This window comes from Pan troglodytes, chromosome 6 (genome assembly GCF_028858775.2).
Source record: "Pan troglodytes isolate AG18354 chromosome 6, NHGRI_mPanTro3-v2.0_pri, whole genome shotgun sequence".
Lineage (NCBI taxonomy): Eukaryota > Metazoa > Chordata > Mammalia > Primates > Hominidae > Pan > Pan troglodytes.
The window spans coordinates 126,037,155-126,063,017 of record NC_072404.2 but is presented as its reverse complement, the minus strand read 5'-3'; the positions used below and the strand labels follow the sequence as shown (position 1 = coordinate 126,063,017).

General features: G+C 36.9%; 1 protein-coding gene across 6 annotated transcripts in view; it reads left to right on the top strand.

The window, feature by feature from the left end:
- Positions 1 to 25,863, top strand: part of IMMP2L (inner mitochondrial membrane peptidase subunit 2) — a 1,183,069-nt gene that overhangs the window by 884,468 nt on the left and 272,738 nt on the right. For 5 of the 6 annotated variants that reach the window (XR_010158935.1, XR_002944724.3, XM_001166817.7 and 2 more), the window contains one exon: positions 2,729 to 3,806. The exons of the other annotated variant lie outside the window; for it this stretch is intronic. Coding sequence is in view for 3 of the 5 variants with exons in the window: in XM_001166817.7 (XP_001166817.3) it covers positions 2,729 to 2,848 (120 nt within the window). In the remaining 2 variants the exon portion in view is untranslated. Of the gene's footprint in view, positions 1 to 2,728; positions 3,807 to 25,863 lie in introns of those variants that run through there. 6 annotated transcript variants of the gene reach the window in all.

Genomic DNA, 25,863 nt, shown 5'->3' with positions numbered 1-25,863 from the left:
ATACAAAAAATTAGCCAGGCGTGGTGGCGGGCACCTGTAGTCCCAGCTACTCAGGAGGCTGAGGCAGGAGAATGGCGTGAACCCAGGAGGTGGAGCTTGCAGTGAGCTGAGATTGCGCCACTGCACTCCAGCCTGGGCGACAGAGTGAGACTCCGTCTCAAAAGCAAACAAACAAACAAGAAACCAAGGCACTTTAAAGAAATGTCTGATCTCAGGGGGAGCAGGTATTAGGTGCAAGGTAAGCCTGTAACAACTAATAGTGCCAAAAAGTAAGGTAGCGCTAAAATACTGATGGAGATGTATCCAAAGGACACATAGAGCTCCCACTGGCCAAACTTAAGACATTTGAGCATCAAACAGATAAATAAAAAGTAGTCACAGATTTTGACTTAAAAAAGGACTTCTTGATATTACAATAGAGGCAGTTAGGGTGAAAGGGAAAGCACTTTTTTTTTTAGAGAACAATGCCAACTAATAAATGCAAAAGAAGGAATAGATTTGGAAAATCATTATTTTTGTAATCCCTAATGTAATAAGTGATTCAGACAGGATCATCAATGAATGTTAACACAATTAGATGAAATATAGCTGGCATATAGGATATTTACATTATTACAAACTATCTCACAGAGTTATTAATTACAGAAGGAAAAAGATTTATTTATGATGGAGAAATCCAGTCAGTATTGCCTTAAGTGATCAAACTTGGCATCACAACAATGAGATGCACCGATATTTTGTGCCACCTGATTTGATGGACCTTGACTCTAGTCATGAGGGAAAAAAAATCAAGCAATTCCAGATATACGACATTTTACAAGGCAGCTTGCTGGGACTCCAGATTAAAAGAAATTAAATGTAAACCGAAGCAAAGTAATGACCACCAAATGCAATTTGTGACCCTTGATTAGACCTTGAATTTTTAAAATAATGGCTATAAAAGACATCACTGGGACAATTGGAAAATTTTGAATATGGACTATGTAATAAGTAATATTGTATCTACATTAAATATCTTGTGTATAATAATGGTATCGTGTTCATATATGAAACGGTCTTCATTCTCAGGAGATATATGTTGAAGTATTCAGGGATAAATTTCACATGATGTCAACAACTATCAAACAGTTTAGAAGAAGTAGCTGTGTACATGTCACATATATGTACATACACATAAAATGAGAAAAAAATGAATGCAGCAAAATGTAAATGCTTACTTTTGATGGAGCTGTTTTTTGTACCACACTTTCAAATTTTTTACAGGTCTGATTTTCAAAATAACAAGTAGAAGAAAAAAAAAACCCTTTATTGAGCCCAAGGGCTTCTTGCTACCCTTCGTGCATATTTAGTTTGTATTTCAAGTTGTTGTTAAAAGATTTTTCTTCTTCTTCTTCTTCTGTGTAAACAATGTGTTTTTGATTATCTTTTTGGAAGCCTTCCCTGACATCCAGTTCCGTCTTCGCGTCCCTAGACAATGTGATTTTTTTGAATACGTATGATAGCAAATAGAAGAGATTTCCTGAATTCATGTGATAGCAAATAGAAGAGCTTCAATGAAAGGAATGTTTTATGTTAATCTCTGTGGAAGTCCAGTTTATAGGAAAAACATTTGAAAATAAAATGGTAAATAAAGTGGACATATAGTATTACTTTATAACTGGCACTCAGTAAATATGTGCTAAATATGAGTGTATTTTGTAAGCTTCTAAATACCATTAAAATATCACCTGATAGTAACTATAACAACAACAATTTTTTTAAAAACACAGATTTCCAGGCCCTCCTTCAGACCTGTTGAAGGGTAATCTCTTAAGATAAGACCCTGATCTGCCTTTTAAACAAGTTTGCTATGTTCTCCTGTTCACTGAAATTGATGTCTTTAAGATTTAAGATGTTTAAGGGCTCCCTTCCTGTCTTTGGGCTCAGCCTTAAGTCCTCCCCCTCACCTCCTCTTCCATCCTCGCCAATCTCTGCTCGCCTCTGCTGATGGGGATTCTTTACCATCTGCCATGATCTGTATACTTTATTATTTTTCCTCGCTACCCATCCCACCTTGTTTGCTTTCTCTTTGTTTTCCACCTCTCTCCATGAGTACTAGATCCATGTTACTCAGTGTACTCTCCATGGAGACAGCCTACCCAGTCTCACACCTAACTCCTGCTGCTCATCTAGTAGGTGGGACAATGTTTTTCACAAAATATATATATTTTTTAGGACTCTGTGATTTTTCCGTAAAGAAAGTCTCTCTAGGATACCAATGACTCTGCGGGAAACTCTGAGAATGTACGCCAGATTTATGCTTCCTGGGTCTATGCAAATAGGCTCTTGAGGCTAATGGTTAAGATGGTGGACTCTGGAGTCAAACTGCTTGGTTCTAAAGACAGACTAACCGCTTGGTAGCTGTATGACTTTTGGCAAATTTTTTAACCTCTTTGAGCTTTGCTTTCTCATTTGTAAAAGGGAAATACTAACAGAACCTACTTCAAATGGTTTTTGTGAGGATTAAAGGAGTTTACATACAATAGCACCTAGAAAAATGCTATATAAGTGCTTACTGTTTTTTTCTTTGTATTTCAATGGCTACAAAAGGTGTTTACTATTTTTTTTTATTCATCATCACTTCTCCCTGGAATGTTAAACCTGGATTACATTCTGCTTTCAAGCTATTAATAATGATTCTTATAAAATGATCTCTTTATTGCTTTCTTTCTGTTTCTCATGAATTAAGGTTTCCCTAGGACTTCTGCATGCCCATGCCACACATATCCTGTGGCCCCCAGAGCGCTGGCAGAAATTGGAATCTGTTCTTCCTCCAGAGCGCTTACCAGTACAGAGAGAAGAGGAATGACTGCATGAATCTACCTGAGTTGCTGGCATTGGGAGGCCAGTTACTAGAAAGGAATAGAAAAAAGAAGCCTCCAAAAGGGAAAAACTTCTGACAATATGATGCTGTGTGAGAAATATTTACAGCACATTAAGACGATCTGTATTATTAAATAAATAATTTTCAAATGTTAAACAGTATTAAATGGCACCTGATTTTGTGTTAAATTTTAGTTCCCTGTTGTTTAATGCCCCCAAAATATGCAGAACTTTGGGAATATAAAAATTTTGCACCCAGATGTCTTAATGGGGCTAAATTTCAGATTATTTGTTACATATACTTATTATATTGATTGTTGGGTTTTGATTTTGGTGCTTGCTGCTGAAATAAATTAAAAATTAATATTCAATAAAAATGATGTATTTGCCACTTACTGTTAAGGTAGAACAAGAAGGAACACATATTATACACATAATGATGGGAATTACATTGTGATTTGTACTGTCTACAAAGCAGTAACTGCCAGTTAGGAAGAACAGTAAACAGTGATGTTAAAATAAAACAATGATTTGCTAAGGTCCTGTTTTGAGTATTTAATTCTCATTGAGTACATCCATTAATGAGGAATTTCTTATCTCTTCTGAAAATAAGGAATCAAAGTAATGGAGAACCCATTCTATCGATACTTGCATACAGTCAAGCCTTTCTTATTGGCCCTTTTTAATCCCGCATTTCTGAGTGATCTCATGCCTATTCACAATGATGGGTAAACCCCTTTATCCGCATTTAGTCATACTATGTGTTTAAAAGTTCTGAGTGAAATAGAAGAAAAAACAGTCCAGATCAGCCACGTTTGATTTTCTTCCCCTAATTATTTCTCAGTATTCACGTCTGTAATACTGAAATCACCAATTGCAAAGTTATAGTAGAATCATAGAGTCTGTAATTTGTATGGATAATGGAATAAATTCCTTGCATCTAAGTCCGTGTTTATGAAAGCTTCTTTTTCTCCCATTGGTTAGAGGTTTGTGTAAATTAGTATTAGCATAATCATATTCAACAAATATTAATGAGCACTTACATACTAATGTTGGACAGAATTTTTTTTAAAACAGATCTGCTTAAAATTTTTCTGTGGCTCTTCATTGCCCTTCTCAATTCTTCAGTTCCATTTTCTCTTTTCCCCAACTCGAACTTCATACCCTGGCTTTTAACTGCAGTTTACCAAATACTGCTATTTCAAAGCTTGTAATTTTTTTCTTTCTTGGCAAAGTGCGTCCCTTGGAATTATGTGTAAAATGTTTAGTGCATAAGGGTATTGACTCTTTACTTGCTGGAACACAGGAGGGTCTATGGGTCATATAGGAGGGGATTGGGAGTACTGAGGGGAGGTAGAGTAAAGAACAAATAGACAGGTGCTGGTAGTGGCTGCTATTTACCACTGGTATAAAAGAGTTCAATATTTTAACAGTTTACCCCATTGGCTATCAGCCTTGCTACCTTATTGACTACCTGTGCCATTGTTACTTGAACTATTTATTCAAGATTGTATATCTTTGGAGGGAAGGTAAATGCTCTTTCTATTCAATTTTCTATTCACTAGCCATCCAGCACATCACCAGCAGAGTTAATGCCTAATGCTTGTTGAACAGCTCAGCTGACTAGTGACTTCCTCAGGAATACATCCCCAGGCAAAGTCACTGCTCTACCTGGTATATACATTCATTAATGTATCACTCTGCATGTTAATGATTCGTGTACATACTTTCTCCCCTACTAGACTGTGAACTAGTAGTCTAATCTAGAGCAGGGTTTATCTTGCTCAACTTAGTCATATGATTGCTCATAATTGACAATAAAATCCTGTCCAATCAATGTATGAATCCTAGGCACTGTGTTAAGGACAGGAAAATCAAAATAGATAAAACAAATATTCTCATAGTCGACTGGTGGGGGCAGGAGGAACTGTAAAGAGGCAAAGAGTTAACATACAATTCCGCAGTAGGTATAGAGCATGGAATAGGTGCAATGGGAGCAGAAAGGGCTGTAAATCTGATTGTGCCTGGGGAAATAGGGATGGGAGAAACCATCACAGGAGGGGTGCCATGGGCTGAGCCTTCTAGGATGAATGGAGTTCCCCTCCTGTGAATTATAAATTTAATCTGTATAAATGATTTCAGTTACTTAAATAGTTTCCTCTCAAACATTACTGCTAGTTTACGGTTCAGGGTGTAGTGTGCGTATTATGTTTTATACATTTAATTTGTAAAATGTGAAATAATGATTGTACCTCAGGAACACTGAGATTTGTAATTAATTTTTTTTCACTTTTTACAACAGTCATTTCAAACAATTTTAACAAGTAACTTATAAAAATGTGTTATATATCGGATGTTCCAAGATGGCCAAATAAGAACAGTTGCAGTCTACAGCTCCCAGCATGAACAATGCAGAAGATGGGTGATTTCTGCATTTCCAACTGAGGTACTGGGTTTGTCTCCCTGGGACTTGTTGGACAGTGGGTGCAGCCAAAAGAGCAGGGCGGGGCATCGCCTCACCCAGGAAGTGCAAGGAGTCAGGGAATTCCCTTTCCTAGCCAAGGGAAGCCATGACAGATGGTACCTGGAAAATCGGGACACTCCCACCCTAATACTACGCTTTTCCAATGGTCTTAGCAAATGGCACACCAGGAGATTATATCCTGCACCTGGCTCACAGGGTCCCATGCCCACGGAGCCTCGCTCACTGCTAGCACGGCAGTCTGAGATCAAACTGCAAGGTGGCAGCAAGGCTGGGGGAGGGGGGTCCACAATTGCTGAGGCTTGAGTAGGCAAACAAAGCAGCTGGGAAGCTCGAACTGGGTGGAGCCCACTGCAGCTCAAGGAGGCCTGCCTGCCTCTGTAGACTCCACATCTGGGGGCAGGGCATAGCTGAACAACAGGCAGCAAAAACTTCTGCTGGCTTAAACATCCCTATCTGACAGCTTTGAAGAGAGTAGTGGTTCTCCAAGCACAGAGGTTGAGATCTGAGAACGGACAGACTGCCTCCTCAAATGGGTCCCTGACCTCTGAGTAGCCTAACTGGGAGACACCTCCCAGTAGGGGCCAACTGACACCTCATACAGCTGGGTGCCTCTCTGAGATGAAGCTTCCAGAGGAAGGATCAGGCAGCAACATTTGCCATTCTGCAATATTTGCTGTTCTATAGCCTCCACTGGCGATACCCAGGCAAACAGGGTCTGGAGTGGACTTCCAGCGAACTCCAACAGACCTGTAGCTGACGGTCCTGACTGTTAGAAGGAAAACTAACAAACAGAAAGGAAATCCACACCAAAACCCCATCTGCACGTCACCATGATCAAAGACCAAAGGTAGATAAAACCAAAAAGATGGGGAGAAACCAGAGCAGAAAAGCTGAAAATTCTAAAAATCAGAGCACCTCTTCTCCTCCAAAGGAACACAGCTCCTCGCCAGCAATGGAGCAAAGCTGGATGGAGAATGACTTTGATGAGTTGAGAGAAGAAAGCTTCAGACGACTGGTAATAACAAACTTCTCCAAGCTAAAGGAGGATGCTCAAACCCATCGCAAAGAAGCTAAAAACCTTGAAAAAAGATTAGACAGATGGCTAACTAGAATAAACAGCGTAGAGAAGACCTTAAATGACTGGATGGAGCTGAAAACCATGGCACAAGAAATAACGTAATGCATGCACAAGCTTCAGTAGCCGATTTGATCAAGTGGAAGAAAGGGTATCAGTGATTGAAGATCAAATGAATGAAATGAAGTGAGAAGAGAAGTTTAGAGAAAAAAGAGTAAGAAGAAATGAACAAAGCCTCCAAGAAATATGGGACTATGTGAAAAGACCAAATCTACATTTGATTGGTGTACCTGAAAGTGACGGGGAGAATGGAACCAAGTTGGAAAACATTCTGCAGGATATTATCCAGGAGAACTTCCCCAGCCTAGCAAGGCAGGCCAACATTCAAATTCAGGAAATACAGAGAACGTCACAAAGATACTCCTCGAGAAGAGCAACTCCAAGACACATAATTGTCAGATTCACCAAAGTTGAAATGAAGGAAAAAATATTAAGGGCAGCCAGAGAGAAAAGTCAGGTTACTCACAAAGGGAAGCCCATCAGACTAACAGTGGATCTCTCTGCAGAAACTCTACAAGCCAGAGAGAGTGGGGGCCAATATTCAACATTCTTAAAGAAAAGAATTTTCAACCCAGAATTTCATATCCAGCCAAACTAAGCTTCATAAGTGAAGGAGAAATAAAATCCTTTACAGACAAGCAAATGCTGAGAGATTTTGTCACCACCAGGCCTTCCCTACAAGAGCTCCTGAAGGAAGCACTAAACATGGAAAGGAACAACTGGTACCAGCCACTGCAAAATCATGCCAAATTGTAAAGACCATCAAGGCTAGGAAGAAACTGCATCAACTAACAAGCAAAATCACCAGCTAACATCATAATGACAGGATCAAATTCACACATAACAATATTAACTTTAAATGTAAATGGGCTAAGTGCTCCAGTTGAGAAACACAGACTGGCAAATTGGACAAAGAGTCAAGACCCAATGGTGTGCTGTATTCAGGAGACCCATCTCATGTGCAGTGACACACATAGGCTCAAAAAAAAGGGATGGAGAAAGATCTACCAAGCAAATGGAAAACAAAAAAAAAGCAGGGTTTGCAATCCTAGTCTCGGATAAAACAGACTTTAAACCAACAAAGATCAAAAGAGACAAAGAAGGCCATTACATAATGGTAAAGGGATCAATTCAACCAGAAGAGCTAATTTTCCTAAATGTATATGCACCCAAAACAGGAACACCCAGATTCATAAAGCAAGTCCTTAGAGACCTACAAAGAGACTTACACTCCCACACAATAATAATGGGAGACTTTAACACCCCACTGTCAACATTAAACAGATCAACGAGACAGAAAGTTAACAAGGATATCCAGGCATTGAACTCAGCTCTGCACCAAGCGGACCTAATAGACATCTACAGAACTCTACACCCCAAATCAACAGAATATACATTCTTCTCAGCACCACATCACACATATTCCAAAATTGAACACACAGTTGGAAGTAAAGCACTCCTCAGCAAATGTAAAAGAACAGAAATTTTAACAAACTGTCTCTCAGACCACAGTGCAATCAAACTAGAACTCAGGATTAAGAAACTCACTCAAAACAGCTCAACTACATGGAAACTGAACAACCTGCTCCTGAATGACTACTGGGTACATAGCGAAATGAAGGCAGAAATAAAGATGTTCTTCGAAACCAATGAGAACAAAGACACAATATACCAGAATCTCTGGGACACATTTAAAGCAGTGTAGAGGGAAATTTATAGCACTAAATGCCCACAAGAGAAAGCAGGAAAGATCTAAAATTGACACCCTAACATCACAATAAAAAGCACTAGAGAAGGAAGAGCAAACACATTCAAAAGCTAGCAGAAAGCAAGAAATAACTAAGATGAGAGCAGAACTGAAGGAGATAGAGACACAAAAAACCCTTCAAAAAATCAATGAATCCAGGAGCTGGTGTTTTGAAAAGATCAACAAAATTGATAGACTGCTAGCAACACTAATAAAGAAGAAAAGAGAGAAGAATCAAATAGATGCAATAAAAAATGATAAAGGGGATATCACCACCAATCCCAGAGAAATACAAACTACCATCAGAGAATACCGTAAACACCTCTACACAAACAAACTAGAGAATCTAGAAGAAATGGATAAATTCCTGGACACATACACCCTCACAAGACTAAACCAGGAATAAGTTGAATCCCTGAATAGACCAATAACAGGCTCTGAAATTGAGGCAATAATTAATAGCCTACCAAACAAAAAAAGTCCAGGACCAGATGGATTCAAAGCTGAATTCTAACAGAGGTACAAGGAGGAGCTGGTACCATTCCTTCTGAAACTATTCCAATCAATAGAAAAAGAGGGAATCCTCCCTAACTCATTTTATGAGGCCGGTATCATCCTGATACCAAAGCCTGGCAGAGACACTACAACAAAAGAGAATTTTACACCAATATTCCTGATGAACATTGATGCAAATATCCTCAATAAAATACTGGCAAACCGAATCCAGCAACACATCAAAAAGCTTGTCAACCACGATCAGGTTGGCTTCATCGCTGGGATGCAAGTCTGGTTCAACATACACAAATCAATAAATGTAATCCATCATATAAACAGAACCAAAGACAAAAACCACATGATTTTCTCAGTAGATGAAGAAAAGGCCGTCGACAAAATTCAACAGCCCTTCATGCTAAAAACTCTCAATAAACTCGGTATTGATGGGACATATCTCAAAATAATAAGAGCTATTTATGACAAACCCACAGCCAATATCATACTGAATGGGCAGAAACTGGAATCATTCCCTTTGAAAACTGGCACAAGGCAGGGATGCCCTCTCTAACCACTCATATTCAACGTAGTGTTGGAAGTTCTGGCCAGGGCAATCAGGCAGGAGAAAGAAATAAAAGGTATTCAGTTAGGAAAAGAGGAAGTCAAATTGTCCCTGTTTGCAGATAACATGATTGTATATTTAGAAAACCCCATTGTCTGAGCCCAAAATCTCCTTAAGCTGATAAACAACTTCAGCAAAGTCTCAGGATACAAAATCAATGTGCAAAAATCACAAGCATTCCTCTACACCAATAACAGACAAACAGAGAGCCAAATCATGAGTGAACTCCCATTCACAATTGCTTCAAAGAGAATAAAATACCTAGGAATCCAACTTAGAAGGGATGTGAAGGACCTCTTCAAGGAGAACTACAAATCACTGCTCAACAAAATAAAAGAGGACACAAACAAATGGAAGAACATTACATGCTCATGGATAGGAAGAATCAATATTGTGAAAATGGCCATACTGCCCAAGGTAATTTATAGACTCAATGCCGTCCCCATCAAGCTACCAATGACTTTCTTCACAGAATTGGAAAAAACTACTTTAAAGTTCATATGGAACCAAAAAGAGCCTGCATTGCCAAGACAATCCTAAGCAAAAAGAACGAAGCTGGAGGCATCATGCTACCTGACTTCAAACGATACTATAAGGCTACAGGAACCAAAACAGCATGGTACTGGTACCGAAACAGAGATATAGACTGATGGAACAGAACAGAGCCCTCAGAAATAATACCACACATCAACAACCATCTGATCTTTGACAAACCTGACAAAAACAAGCAATGGGGAAAGTATTCCCTATTTAATAAATGGTGCTGGGAAAACTGGCTAGCCATATGTAGAAAGCTGAAACTGGATCCCTTCCTTACACCTTACACAAAAATTAATTCAAGATGTATTAAAGGCTTAAATGTTAGACCTAAAACCGTAAAAACCCTAGAAGAAAATCTAGGCAATACCATTCAGGACATAGGCAAGGGCAAGGACTTCATGACTAAAACACCAAAAGCAATGGCAACAAAGCCAAAATTGACAAATGGGATCTGATTAAACTAAAGAGCTTCTGCACAGCAAAAGAAACTACCATCATTGTCAACAGGGAACCTACAGAATGCAAGGAAATTTTTATGATCTACCCATCTGACAAAGGGCTAATATCCAGAATCTACAATGAACTCAAACAAATTTACAAGAAAAAATCAAACAACCCCATCAAAAAGTGGGCAAAAGGTATAAACAGACACTTCTCAAAAGAAGACATTTATGCAGCCAAAAGACACATGAAAAAATGCTCATCATCACCGGCCATCAGAGAAATGCAAATCAAAACCACAATGAGAAACCATCTCACACCAGTTAGAATGGCAATCATTAAAAAGTCAGGAAACAACAGCTGCTGGAGAGGATGTGGAGAAATAGGAACACTTTTACACTGTTGGTGGGACTGTAAACTAGTTCAACCCTTGTGGAAGTCAGTGTGGCAATTCCTCAGGGATCTAGAGCTAGAAATACCATTTGACCCAGCTATCCCATTACTGGGTATATAAACAAAGGAGTATAAATCATGCTGCTATAAAGACACATGCACACATATGTTTATTGCGACACTATTCACAATAGCAAAGACTTGGAACCAACCCAAATGTCCATCAATGATAGACTGGATTAAGAAAATGTGGCACATATACACACCATGGAATACTATGCAGCCATAAAAGACGATGAGTTCATGACCTTCGTAGGGACATGGATGAAGCTGGAAACCATCATTCTCAGCAAACTATCGCAAGGACAGAAAAACAAACACCGCATGTTCTCACTCATAGGTGGGAATTGAACAGTGAGAACACTTGGTCACAGGAAGGGGAACATCACACACAGGGCCTGTCGTGGGGTGGGGGAGGGGGGAGGGATAGCATTAGGAGATATACCTAATGTAAATGAGGAGTTAACAGGTGCAGCACACCAACATGGCACATGTATGCATATGTAACAAACCTGCACGTTGTGCACATGTACCCTAGAACTTAAAGTATAATAATAAAATAAAATTTTTAAAAATGTGTTATATATCAAAGAACTTTTAAATTTAAATGAATGTTAAACTACCAAATTAGCATGCTCACTTTTGCCTTGCACATACAGTTTCTGAATTCAGATGGTCAGAAAAAAAGGAAATTTAAAATAATTTTAAAGTTATCTATGCTACAGTTATAAAACTTCACTGGCATACATTTTTGTGAGAGAGAGTGGAGACTGGCCTTTGGAAATGGAACTTGGAAAGTATTTTAATATTCTTTAAGTTACAGTTTATGTAATCAACTATAGTCACAATTGGAATTTTTTTGAAGTTTTACCCTCAATAATATTAGTCTACAGCATAAAAATATTTTCTCTATTCCTTCCTAAACCATATTCACCTCTATATACCTGGTGATTTCCTCCTGAACCTTTCTCAGGTCTACTCAAATTTGCCTCCTCATGGAACCTCTCTGGTCATCCTTTCTAAAGCTGCCCCTTTGTCACTTTCTATCCACCTAGGCTGTTGCGTTTCCTTGATAGCCCTTTCACTGTTGTGATATTATGTTATTTGTTGATACTGTGCCAACTGGAATGTAAAATGCATGTAATTTGTGTTGTTCAGCACTATATTCCAATTACTATGAAAGTGATGTGTCTTCATCAATACTATCACACTCAGATCATATTATCTTTCTTGTATTACTGTTGTTTTATTACTGTCATTGAACTTTTCTTACTATTCTGATTTTTGGATTTACATTTCTTTTTTTTTTTTTTTTTTTTCCTTTGGAGACAGAGACTCGCTCTGTTGCCCAGGCTGGAGTGCAGTGGCGTGATCTCAGCTCACTGCAACTTCTGCCTCCTGGGTTTCCAGATTCAAGAGGTTCTCATGCCTCGGGCTCCCGAGTAGCTGGGACTACAGGCCGTGCGCCACCACGCCCAGCGAATTTTGTTTCTGAATTTTTAGTAGAGATGGGGTTTCACTGTGTTGGCTAGGCTGCTCTCAAACTCCTGAGCTCAGTCAATCCACCCACCTCTGCCTTCCAAAGTGCTAGGATTACAGGCATGAGCCACTGCACCCAGCCTTTAATCCATGTCTGTAATATTCTTTTAAATTATTTTTGTTTCTTGTTTCATAATTTATTCTGCATTCTGGATATGTTTGTCAAATTTATCTTTCCTATCACTAATTTAGTTTTCTGATATATGAATATGCATTTTGCTATTTCCAATATTAATTTTATTTTCTTGCATATTTCATTTACTTTTATTCTTTTTATTTTGCCCTCTCTTACAGGGTAGATGTAACATACACATGCACAATGAGGAGAGAAAATATTTGGTTTCTAAAGTTCTCTTTTTTTAAAGTAGTGACCTTACTTTATGGAAAAAATTATTTCAAGCCCTTTTGGCATGATTTTTAAAAATATGTTACAGAAATTTTTGAGTGTCTTACATTGCATTTTTTTTTTTATCACCACTTGACTATGATTGCTGATCTATCTGTGCTGCTGTTCAGAAGCCAGGTGTCTCTGTAAATATCAAGTTCTACCCATTCTGGAGCTGGGGAGTTTCAGGCTGGTAGCATAGCTTTTTAACTGCAGTGGCCATAACTCAAGTGCTGGTAGATATCTTTCCCTGAATCTAGAACTGAAGCACTGGCTAACCGTAGAGGCAGGGCTTATATCTCATCTCTACAAAACACCTCTGATTAGAACCAGAGTGGACTTGGTTGCTCCTAAAAATATACTCTATCTTGAATGATTTCTTTAATGTTTTTATTTTTATTTTTAATAAGCAAGAATCGACCAAAATTAGAGATCTGCCAGGGAAAATTCATAATGAGACAAGCTTACTAATATGTCCTAAACTCCTTACAAACTCCCCACCCTTAAACAAAAATTATTTATATAAATATGTATACATATATATTACACGTATATTACTAAGAGGACTAAAAGAGACCTGCCAGGGAAAAATCATGAGACAAGCTTACTAAGATGTCCTAAATTCCTTACACCCCACCCTTAAAGAAAAATTATTTATATAAATATGTGTACATATGTATTAAACGTATATTACTAAGAGGACCAAAAAAGTAAAAATAGCATACTACACATAAACAAATAATATCTACAATGTTACATATTTACAAGAGTCTATTGAATATTAAGCTAAGTATAAAATCCTAATTTTAATCAAAATAGAAGTCTACATTTTCTAACCATAATTTAATGAAAATAAATAATTCTGATTTTGTCCATTCAGGCTGCTGCAGCAAAATGGATTAGATAACTTATAAATGAGAAGTTAATTTCTCACAGTTTTAGAACTTAGGAAGTCCAAGATCAAGGTGCCAGAAGATTTGCTCTCTGACGAGGCCCCTCTTCCTTCCTAGATGTCTTCTTCACCTTACATGGAAGAAGGGGCAAGCAAGCTCCTTCAGGTCTCTTTATAGGGCATTAATCCTGTTCAACAGGCCTCCACCCCTGATCTAATGACCTGCCACAGTCCTCACTTCCTAATACTATTGCACCAGGGAGTCAGGATTTCAACTTATGAATTTTAGAGGAGAAAAACATTCAGACCACAGCATATTCCTAATATAGACAACGTTAGGACCTTTAAGTCTATTTAATAGATCACTTTAAGTCACTTTAAGTCTATTTAATAACCTTTGCCTTTTGTGCCTTCTTTGTCATTTAAAAAAATTGCATATATTTTAAACATCACAATATATTAATATGTCAATATTTTAAAAATTTACTCACATATTTACTATTTTTTCCTGCATTTCCATGCAATTGTGTCTAAATGGTTGTTAAATCACCCAGCTGAGTTCCTAAGTTCAACTATTATATTTTTCATTCCTAGAATTTCCATTCGATTCTCTTTATAGTTCCTATTTTTCTGCCGAAATTCCTAATTTTATTATCTATTTCATAAACATATTAATAATTATTATCTTAAACTACATGATCACTTTGATTTTTGAATTTCTCATATGTTTGTTTCTATTGTCTGTTTTTTTTTTCCTGGAGTTTGATCAATTCTTGCAATTTTGTATGCTTATACATTTTTAATTCATTTTGAAAAATCACATTTGAAAAATGTTAGAGATAATTAGAAACTATTTAGAGATAATATTTGAAATAATTCAATAAATATTAACTTCTACCAATGAGGATTTTTATTTTGTCCTCACCCTCCCAAGATGTAACCATCTGGGGTCTCATGCTCTAATGTTTACCAGAGATGCTCCTCCTTTTTAAGCCTGCCAAACTATTAGTTTTTAAGCCTCTTTGCTGCTGCATTCACATGGGCAAATACCTTAAGAGAAACAGTGAGCTGACTGCAATACACATCTCAATTTCTCTTATGTCTAGAATCTTGATCTTAGAAGTTATTGGTAAGACTCACTCAGATAAATTGTCCAGATTTCTAGTTGTAATAAGCAGGAAAGTCGGTCCAAAGATGATTCTCTACTATTGTAAGATCTAGAATCCTGTATGATTTATATAGGCATTATGTGGGCTACGGAAAAAGGTGGAAGGGGTAAAAGTTTTGGCATGACACTTTAGAACTTCTTTTTAGAATTGTCCATTTCAGAAGACTATTTTGGAATCTTATCTTTAATACATGTTACTTGTTACATTCTAAGAACAATATAAACTTAGATGTAATTTGGTGTTCAAATTACCAGATGTCTATATATTTTTTATATCACATCAGATAACAGAATCATATTTGCCAGCTACCCATTTGAAGTTTGTACTTGATTCTGGTCCACATCTCTTTGGTTTTATGTGAAATTAGATCAAGTGGTCATTTATTCAACTTACATGTGAATCCTTATTATATACCAGAAACTCTACTAGATAGTGGATGGTTAAAACCGCTGGGAGAAATGTTCGGGAGAGATGAGGTGGAGGCTAAAATTAATATTTAATATTTTAAATTTGCATTGTAAATAGCAGTTCTTATCTGTTATTTCTTTTTACCACATTCCTACTAAGTGTAGAATGGACATAGTGGGGAGACGAGACTGGGTTCAAAGGGTTGAGTAATTATTTATTTATAAACCAGCTTCACCTTTTATGTTGCTTATCCCAATTTGTTAATTCTTTTCTAATAGTAAACAGAGAATCATGTATATCATTTACTAAATGAAAATTTTAGAACACAGTTTCCAGGTTTTTGTTTTGTTTTGTTTTGTTTTTGTAGTGGGGGGGAATGTGGAAGTTAGTGCTTTCAGACTATGCTCAATGGGAAAATACAAATATTAAATAATAGTGTATGCAATTTTGCATTTCCATGAATAGATACCAAATAGCATTTTTCAATTTTTATTTTATTTTAAAATGACCAACATTTCTTAGATTCTATAAATTGAACATCAAACTTCTTACAGATTAAATAAATAAATGTAACATAAATTGAGATAAATCACAGAGAATCTGCTAATAAAAAGGGAATGTGTTCTGGAATCTATTGGTTTTTAGAAAAAATAATGCTGAGCATAACACTAGTTGGACAGCATTCCTGACACTTTCACTTCAGCCCCTTCCCAGCAGTCCTCACAAATGTAATTCATTTCAATACACATAGGTTCACAAGAACACTTAGAGGTAAGCTGCTTTTCTCTCCCTGTTTTTGTTATACGATGAACCATTGTACTTGCATCATCTTGCCTCATGTTGCACTCCACATTATTATTATTCACCTAGTCGGCTTCCATTTATTTTCAGAGATTGCTACATTATCAGTTCCATTCTCATCATGTTAAGTAGGCTTCGTGCCAATTTATAGTATTTTCCTTTTTTTTTTACAAGTCTAAATGTCCATAGTTTGAAGCCTAAAGAAAAACTAAGGCATAGTTTTTTGTACATTTTTAATTGCAATAAAATACTTACATAAAGTTTGTGTCAGAACCTACTCTGATACTTGTATTACGGTCTAAGCTACATAACATTGTGTGTAGTCTTTATATTTCTGAGAATATTATTTCAACTAAATCCACTAAAGAAAGAATTTTTAATAGAGATTGTCTACCATAAAAGTTAGATAAACTTTTTGGGGACTTACTAAGGGCTCCTGCTTAATATGTTACTCTTCCTTGACAGTATATTGCAAAAATAAAGTAACTGGCAGAAGTATGAACTAATAATACATATACATTTACTCTGGGTTATATATCATGACAGAATACACTTGACAGTCATTTATTCTTGATTTTATATTTTAGAATATGAAAATTCAAACATCAGCTAACTTATGTTTGCTCACTTATCTTCATATTCTCATCACCAAATTGTAAAACACGGGTGCTTCAGAGATTTCCGTTTTGATTTTCAAGCTTAAACCACTGAAAGGTTGTGTTATGGTGTGTTCTTCTCTGAAGCCTTCACTGCCAGTCGGTCTGCAATTTCTCTTTTAAATCTCTGGTTGTTTAGTTTCTAATTGAATGACAGTTAAACATTTTGAATCCAACTGAAATTTGCATTTTAGGGGATTACTTTGCATGATCATCTGAATATTCAATATCCTTATATTAATAATAAATGAAACAAATGACAGGTGGATTTTACTTTTCCCTTCAAAAAATTCTTTAGAGCTCTTGTTTGATCACCAGTGGATATTGTATTCACACAGGTTGTTACTCAAGAATCCTGTGATTATATGTATTAATCCTGTATTTTGGCATTTATAGATCTAAATCCTTCATGTATCACTATCATTTGATTAACATACTTTTGATGAGGTTATAATTAAAGAAATGGATTTCCCTTAGCTCTCATTTAGTCTCTGAATTTAAGTGCGTAGCTCTTTTTAAGATCAAGAGGTTTTTTACATCTTCTGCATTTTCCTGTGGCAGCCACATATACTTTAAATCAAATTTGGAGATCTTTACAACTAAACCTAATTTTTCTCATTAAGTTAGGTAGATATGAGTATACATTGATTTTTATTGAATTTAATTTTCATATGATTTTTAAAGTAAGGTCATTAAACCTCCTAAATTAGATCAAATTGCTGAAATTATATGATGGCCTGACATATGTCTAATGGATAATTTAAATATTTTTGAGTTTTAACATCTGAATTTTTGGTTTCTCATTGCTTCTCATTTTCCCTTTGAGAAAAAAAGTACTGAGATGTGCTAAAGTGTTGCTTTGTCTTCTGAAGAATTCTCTTATAGTCACCCAATCAGTCTGGTTTTCCCAATTATCTCTGTAGTGGAGCATAATGAACAGGAGTTGGGCCTCTAATATTTGTTCATTCTGCATGACATTACAGTGCTCTGTAGTGGCAACTTCCAGGGAGCAACTCTGGGCAATAAAGTTCTGATAATGACAATGACTATAGCTGTTATTTATTGAATACCTCCCATGTATCAGACACTGTGCTAAGTGATTTGCAAATATCATATTTAATCATACTTAGTCTTCCCAACAATATTTACTTAAAGGTAGATGGTATTCCTAATATAAAGTTGGGAAGGCTGAGTATCCAAGAAGTTAAATGATTTGCCCAGGGTCACACAGCTAGTAAGTGGTAGGAGTAAGATGCGAATCCGGTGTCTATCTGGTTCTAAAAGTATTAGTTTGGTGCAAAAGTAATTGAGATTTTTGCCATTACTTTTAATTGCAAAGCTGCAATTACTTTTAATTGCAAAGCTGCAATTACTTTTGTACCAACCTAATAGATTGTCTTTTCTTTATCTTAATGGTTTGTCAACTTGAATCATTGTGACAGGCTCCTGACTGCCAGAGATAATTTTCTAAAAATATAGATGATCATGGGATTCTTATTCTTATTGGCTAAAGAGGATTCAAATCCCAGATCAACCACTCACTAGCAATGTAAATCTGGGGGCAAATTACATTATCTCGCTAAAACTATCATTTGATCTGTAAAATGACTATAATGGAAATAATGGCTAATATTGAATAATTATCATTTAGTGGATATGTATATTAATTATTTAATCACAACAACAACTCAATGAGATTATGTCATTGTCCTCATTCTACAGTTGGAGAAACCAAGGTAAACAAAAGTTAATTGACCTTGGGTGGGGTGAGTGTCACTTAACTAAAGACTAATGGAACCGGGATTTTAACCTATGCCTGTCAAACTCTCAATCTCTGAGAGCCTATGCTCTTAACCACTTGGATATTCTATTTTCAGTATAATACACACTTTGCAGAGTTGAAGTGAAGATCAATTTAAAAAATAAAAGTATGAATGCATTTATCTTTTCATGTGAGCAAGTTGCATACAGAAATGAACATATCTAAGCTCTGTCACTTAATCATATTTTTCATAATTCAAAAAGGTAAGCAGGCTTGGCAAAAAAGTACACAAATGTTCATGTGTCCTTACTACTGTTACAAGATTATTCTACTGTTATGGTAAGCAATCAATGAAGATTTGGTTACCATTCTTTTTCTTTCTTATCCTACTCCTTTTCCAAGATACATGATGACATTTTATCATAGTCCTTAAGAAATATCTCAAATACACTAGCATTAACTTGTGGTTTTAAAGAAATCACCTAGCAACGCTAAAATTCGTTATAGAATCATCCATGCAGAGCAAAGTGTGACAGACAATGCTGCAGTAGCAGTGGTGATTATAAATGATTCGTCAACAAAATGTGACTCTGCAACCTTGAAATGGTGCCACCGGGGTATATTATGCATATGGCACTGATGCCCATGCAAAGATTTGTAATTACCAAGCACATGTTACAGGATATAATTTCTTGCTATGGGAGAAATCAAAACTCTTGTGTCTCTTAGCTCAAGCATGGCTCACATCACTTTAATGTGTGACAGAGGTACCATATACCCAATTTTACATGTTACCTCTGAATGTCAAACAATGCCCTGGAAATGTCCAGTAGAATCTGTGTGCAAACCCCAAACAGGAGATATATCACTCAGGACAAATGTTTCTAGGTTTCCTTCCCAGGAAAAAGGCTGTTACATTTCCTTGGGGAATGAGCTAAACTTTTTAGTTGCAAGAAGCAAAGCTAAAAATAAAAATGCTCCTGGAGAATAAATCAGGAATAGGCAGCACTTAAGGACTTTGGATAAGCTTAAAGACAAGGCACTGCTTCAAAAGATAATGAGATTTCCTTATCATTGATAGTCTGAGAGCTAATGGAAAAGATAACCACAGTCTTCAAAAATCTGGGGCTCTAGAACCCCTATCGGCAGGGACTGACGTCATTGTGTTCAGACATCAACTGAATATGTGACTCTTATTCCTTAGTGCCTGCCACATAAAGGTGCCCTGTAAGGATAAAGAGTTAAGCCTCTCAAGTGCTGGATTTAGTAAAATGGGTTCAGTTTCTGTCCCAGCAATGCTCAGGCTTATTTTAGAGTAAGCATATGTTCCTAAACTATTACAGTCTACACAATCAGAGTAGCTCAACTTTACATAAATTTATATACACTTGTCAACATGAATATTGTCATTATATATCACAGGTTCACAGGTGATCTTCACAATCGTCCCATATGGATAAACTAGTTTTCTGCTCTTTTTTTTTTTTTTTTTTTTTTTTGAGATGGAGTCTCGCTCTGTCACCCAGGCTGGTGCGATCTCAGCTCACTGCAACCTCTGCCTCCCGGGTTCTAGGGTTCTAGCAATTTTCCTGCCTCAGCCTCCCAAGTAGCTGGGACTACAGGTGCATGCCGCCACGCCTGGCTAATTTTTTGTATTTTTAGTAGAGACAGGGTTGCCCAAGTTGGTCTCCTCTTTTCTGAGCTTTAACGCCAATCCAAGAGCATGACCCAATTATACATGCTAGAAGAATCCTTGTTTCCAAACATGAATGATGTTAGCATTTCTACAAGTGCATATTAATTACCTCCTTTTTCTCCTCTATTGACCAAGACTTTAGTTTTCTCTTTCTCCTCTTTGTGGAGCTCTATGGTCTCTTTGTGAAGTCAATTTCAAGGCCACTGTTTTCTGCTTTATATGTGAGGGTGGAAATATATCAGCCTGGAGGGAAAAGATAAAGCACGAAAAAAGAGACCCTGAGGCTATAAACCAGAACTACAGAACTGTTACTACAGACTCTTCACCAGAAAGCCAACTGAAGAGTCTTTTATGGTGAAGAAAGTCATTTTGGTTTGTGGTACATTGTTAGATATTTGGATAATGAACTCTTATTCTGCTTTTGTACTTGACTCTCAAATGTTTATGCTTTAAAATTACTTTAACCTTTAAGACAGAAATAGCCTAATGCCCTTCAAAAGAAATTACATTACCACAAATATGCATTTACAACATCTGTTTTCTTCTTTCATTCTCTATCAGATTAAGTAAAGTCTTTAAAAGGTGACACTATCCAGAACCTTATAAAAATGTACACAGTGATGCTAAACCTTAGGCTGCCCTCTGTGATCAGAAGGACAAAGCAGCCATAGGCTGAGCAGAACAGCCTCCAAATGACGATGCCTCTAAATATGTCCCCTTTTCTAGGTGAGGACCCGAATCAGTGTAAGCCTTTTGATTTCTTATTTTGGAACATATGCAGTACTAGTCCATAAATGTACCTCATTTTCTTAACTGCATTACTTATAGAAATATCATAAATGCTTTTGGAAATAATATTTTTCCCTAAATGTTTAGATTTAATGGAAATTTTAGAATAGAAGAAAATTGAAACTTCAAGTTGTATCCTTAGTGGACCTTCCTCACTTTAATGAAAATGTACTCTATAAAGCTAATGTTTTTCTATTGCCAATTACAGTGTGTTCCCTTATTCTATGTCTAAAACTTCTAGGTTACAGGGTTGCAATATAATAGAAATGGCACCCAACTGGGAGCCCTGCTCTCATGCTGGTAACACCACTACTGATTGGTAAGACACTGACCACATCCTATGAAACTGAGAGACTCTGAGAGACGCTTTGCTCCTCACAGGCTTGTTGCAGAAGCATGAATGAATAAATATTTTGTTCTTTTAAGGTATCTCCCAGCAGGGTGTCTGATTGGATATGGTTTATACTCTCTGATATTCTGCACGTGGTTGTGCTGTTCTTTTTATACTTGGCTGTTCATACTCATCCCACCAACCAAAACATAGCTTGTCCACAGCCGGTTCTTCAGGTTGGCTATCCTCAATGGCAACATTTTTCTTTAATTCTTCACAACGAACAACACATGGCCTATCATATGACAGTTGCTTAATAAATAAATTGAATTCAAATACAATAACGGTTTAATACTTCTGCTTTACAGCATAACATTTGCTAATTAGAAGAAAGATAATGTATTGTTATAGATATGTTAACTGACCTAGCCTAATCATCTCTCTCCATCCATCTATCCAGTGCTGAACAATAGAACTTTATGCCGTAAGGAAATGTTCTATATCCGCACTGTTCAATACTGTAATCACTAACCTTGTGTGGTCATTGAGCACTTAAAATGTGGCTGGTGCAACTGAGGAACTAAATGTTTGATTTTCCTTAATTTTAATTAATTAAAATTTAAGTAGTAGTGGCTAGTGGTTCTTGGTACTAGACAGCACAGACCAATGCTGACCAAAATATTTCCTAGGGACAAGAGAAAGTTTTCATGGCCACTAGGATGCTTAAAACAGTTTTGACAGACAATCTGTCAGCCTATGTAAGTTGTAAAATTAACTTCAGGTTAAACTCTATCCACAGTCATTAATTTTTTTTAATAGTCTACGTGGAGCTGACTAACACACCTGGTAATAGGTTTCAATCACTTTCCCATGAAGGTTAGCAAAGGCGAGGTATCGGGCGTGGATTGGTCCTCCCATGACTCTAGCTTCCATTTTCAGGGGAGACATTTTGAGCATCTTAATGATCACTGATTCTCAGATATGGTTTCAAAGAATACTTGGAGATGATTCTTAAACACAGCCATAAGGGAAGAGAAGTTAAATGATTTTAATTCCACAGAGGTCAATGCTCTTATAAAAAATGAGGAAGAAATATTTCAGCCTAGAAGTTAGACTGTATTTTCAAGAGAATTCTATTTTTATCTTCATTGGGATAAAGTCATACATGGAGAACATTCAGATACAAATCTTTGTGAGGTAATTTTCCCAAAAACAGAGTCAAAATTCAAAAGCTGTGGTCTTTTAGCAAAGGCTGCTTCAGAATATAAAACAAAAATCATGATTAAAAACAACAAAGATGAATCAAATACCCTGAGGCTCAGCGAGAAACTCTAAAACTGACAAAAAAAGAAGAGTCTGGTCTGACAAAAGCAAACACAATAAATTTAGGATCAATTATGCAAATCATGGCCATATAATAGATTCTCTAAATCAGGACATTTCATCATGAAAAGGGGCACTCTTTATAATTATGCTGGGAGTATAGGTGGAAACTTGCACCTCTTCTGAGTTAATACAGATGTATAATCACATTAACTTTTTGGAAAGATGTGTTGTGAGTTAGCATTAACTGTTTGACAGCAATGGTTAGGACATTTCTGCTCTGCACAACATACCCTGGCTCTTTTCAAAGGCTCACATTTTCAGAATTTCCAGGAACTGGGTTTTTAAAGGTTGGTAGCAGTTTCAAAAGTCTCCCCATGCAGCTGCCTTTCGAGGAGTGCCCTTCATTATGCCAAAGCTCTGTATCCAAATTAGTGGTGAAGTCTTCTGTTATTATAAATCATTCCTTAAATGCATCCTTTAGGGCAGGCCAGAGCTATGTGGAATATTTAGATAGGGAGTTGGCAAACATTTTTTTTTTTTTTTTTGTAGAGGGCTAGATAATAAATATTTTAAGTTTGGTGGCTGTACGATCTCTTTCACAGCTACTCAACTCTTGGAGCTCTGGTTATAGCGTGAAAGCAGTCATATACAGTACATAACTGAATAGATGTGGCTGTGTTTGAATAAAGCCTTATTTACAAAAACAGGTGGTGGGCCAATTGATTTAGATAGACCCAAGCATGAAAGACACAGAAGTCAGACAAACATTAAAGAAGTCAGACAAACATTAAAGTTACCTATATTCCCATAGGGCTCTTTGTCACACAGATACAGCCTCCTTCCTTCCTTTCTTCCCTCTATCCCTCTTTCTTTCCTTCCTTCCTTCCTTCCTTTATTCCTTTTTCATTTACTAAGCAAATGTATACTGGAAACCAACTCTGCACCATCAATTGGGGTTACAAAGATTAATAAGATAGATATCTTCATAATTTTTTCTCTGAATAATCTTCTATCATGCTGCCCAAAGGTGTGTGATATGGCTTAGTGTTAGAGAAACTGAGGCCCGAGGCCATAGGATGGCTGAAGCAGAGCCACACTCGACCTCACTGGCCTGACTCGGTGCACTGCTGCTTTCTTCACCCCTGCAGCTTGGAAAGTGGAAGAACAAGAGAAGCAGTAAACCAACATCAATCCATTTTTGAAGATCCTTTTATAACTTGCATTCTATACATAGCTGCATTTCTCCAAGTTCCCAAGGAAAAATTTTATTTTTAATAACCCACTCATAAAATGAATAATAAATATGCTTTTCTTTATGGTATTATATTTTCATCAGAAACCACTGCAAATATGTAAAGCAATATAATGGCAAAGCAATTAGCGCTTCTAACGTTTCTATTAGACTCAATTAAATATTCTGCTATATAATAAGTATATACTAATTAGCAGAAACAGTAATGTAAAAGTGCTTTGTCTTTCTGTCATTCTATAACTTTTTTTTCTTAAAAGATATTTATCTTAGAGTTGCATGTTTTCCTTAGATCTAATTACCAAAAATAAAACAAACTCTATTTAGATGTAATGTTTAGATTGGTCTTAATAGAAATGACCCAATTTCTTACATTTGCAGTTGCATTAACCACATTCAGATCACCAAGAGCACCCTTGTGATTTAACCTCACGGAGCAAGTGAAATGCACTATGGCAGCTTCAACATGTTAAGTCAGAGATAGGGCACCTCTAGCCCAATGTGTCTCATTAACTTGTACATAATTTCTTAAAGAAATACAGTGTAACATCTAGGTCAGGGCACTATCTTTTTAAGTCTTCAAGATAGCCTCCAAGAATATTACATCATTGTCTTGACTTTCCTGGAATACCTGTTATACAAGACAGACAATATCTGTTCTACTTACCCTTAGTACAAGATTAATTAGAATATCATATAGAATAAAATGCACCAGACTTTGCGTTAATATCTTCCATAATTCTCATTTAATGCTCACTACAACCATGTTAAGTGTGGGAAAAGAAAACTTCCCTGGGTCTCCTGGTGCTTTTGTAAAAAGCCCTAGCTTCCTGAGACGTCTTTCCCTTTATAAGCAGAGAAAAATCATTTGTCCTCATCCCTTACCTATGGAGCATCCAGCTACTCATGAAGGGCAATTGACCTGGCTCTCATTGCCTGGTTCCAGGGGTAAAGACTGGGGAAAAAGGCAGGCAATGCAGTTAGTATTTACTGTGAGGTAATAAGAAACCTGTCTCCGACCCAGAATAAATACCTCCTGTGTGCATTCGGAATAAAAGTAATAAAGAAGACGATGAAAAACCTGACAGTGAGATAAATAGATTTTATAGACGAAAAGATAGATGTTTACTAGCATATAAGGGCGTCTAAGTTAACAGATCAAATAGGGATACTGAAATTTCTCCTGTCACTAAGATTACAGTTTTAAAATTGTCCCTTTTCTTTTTCCTGGTTGTGGAAGTGGTGGGAGAGTTTCTGGACCAGCTTCCTCTTGGCTCCAGTTGCCTGCCCTTGACGCAGGGCTTAAATTTCCCCACCCCCAACCGCCCCCACCCTCTCCTCCAGCACTCTGGGGCCCTAGGCCGCTCTTCAGTCTCCAGGGCCTCTGCATCCGTGTCCTTCCTGCCTGACATAATACCTGCCTGTGTGTGGATGAAACAGCCCCACTATGTGTGATGCCCTCCTCCTTGCCTTACTGCACTTTCCTCTTTCACGTGGATGATGATCATTCAATCGTTCATTCTTCATGCAACCGGCGCCTTTGCTAGCTTTGTTTCTGTTTGCTTCTCTTATTTTTTGTAAGAACCTTTTCCTGCCTCTCTGTATATTACCCTCTTTATGCTGCTGGTTCTCAATGTCTTATCCACAGTTCTGAAATCCAAAATGTCCTGAAAATTGAGAGGTTTCTTATTTGTTTGCTTGGTTGGTTGGTTGATTGATTTTTTTTACCTGCCTATTTGGCAGTAAAGCTCTCCCGGCCTGACCTGAACACATTTGAGGGCAAAACCTGGCTTGAATTGATAGAAGACTATTTAGAGACTTTATTTCTTCAACTTAGTGTGAATCTTATATGTTTCGTGATAGCACCTTAGTGCACTTCTAGAATACTGCTTTTGATCCCCTGGAGGTGAGAGGGTGATTCTGTAATATGTACTATAAGCTTCATACTACTCTATTTTGAGATTTTAGATTCTAAAAAATATTTTTTACTTCCCAAACATACCCAGCCTGAGGGGTTCAGAGAAGGAATTAGGCTTTTCATTTTCTGAGCTGACACAACAAGGAGATGAGTTGTGTTCCAAGA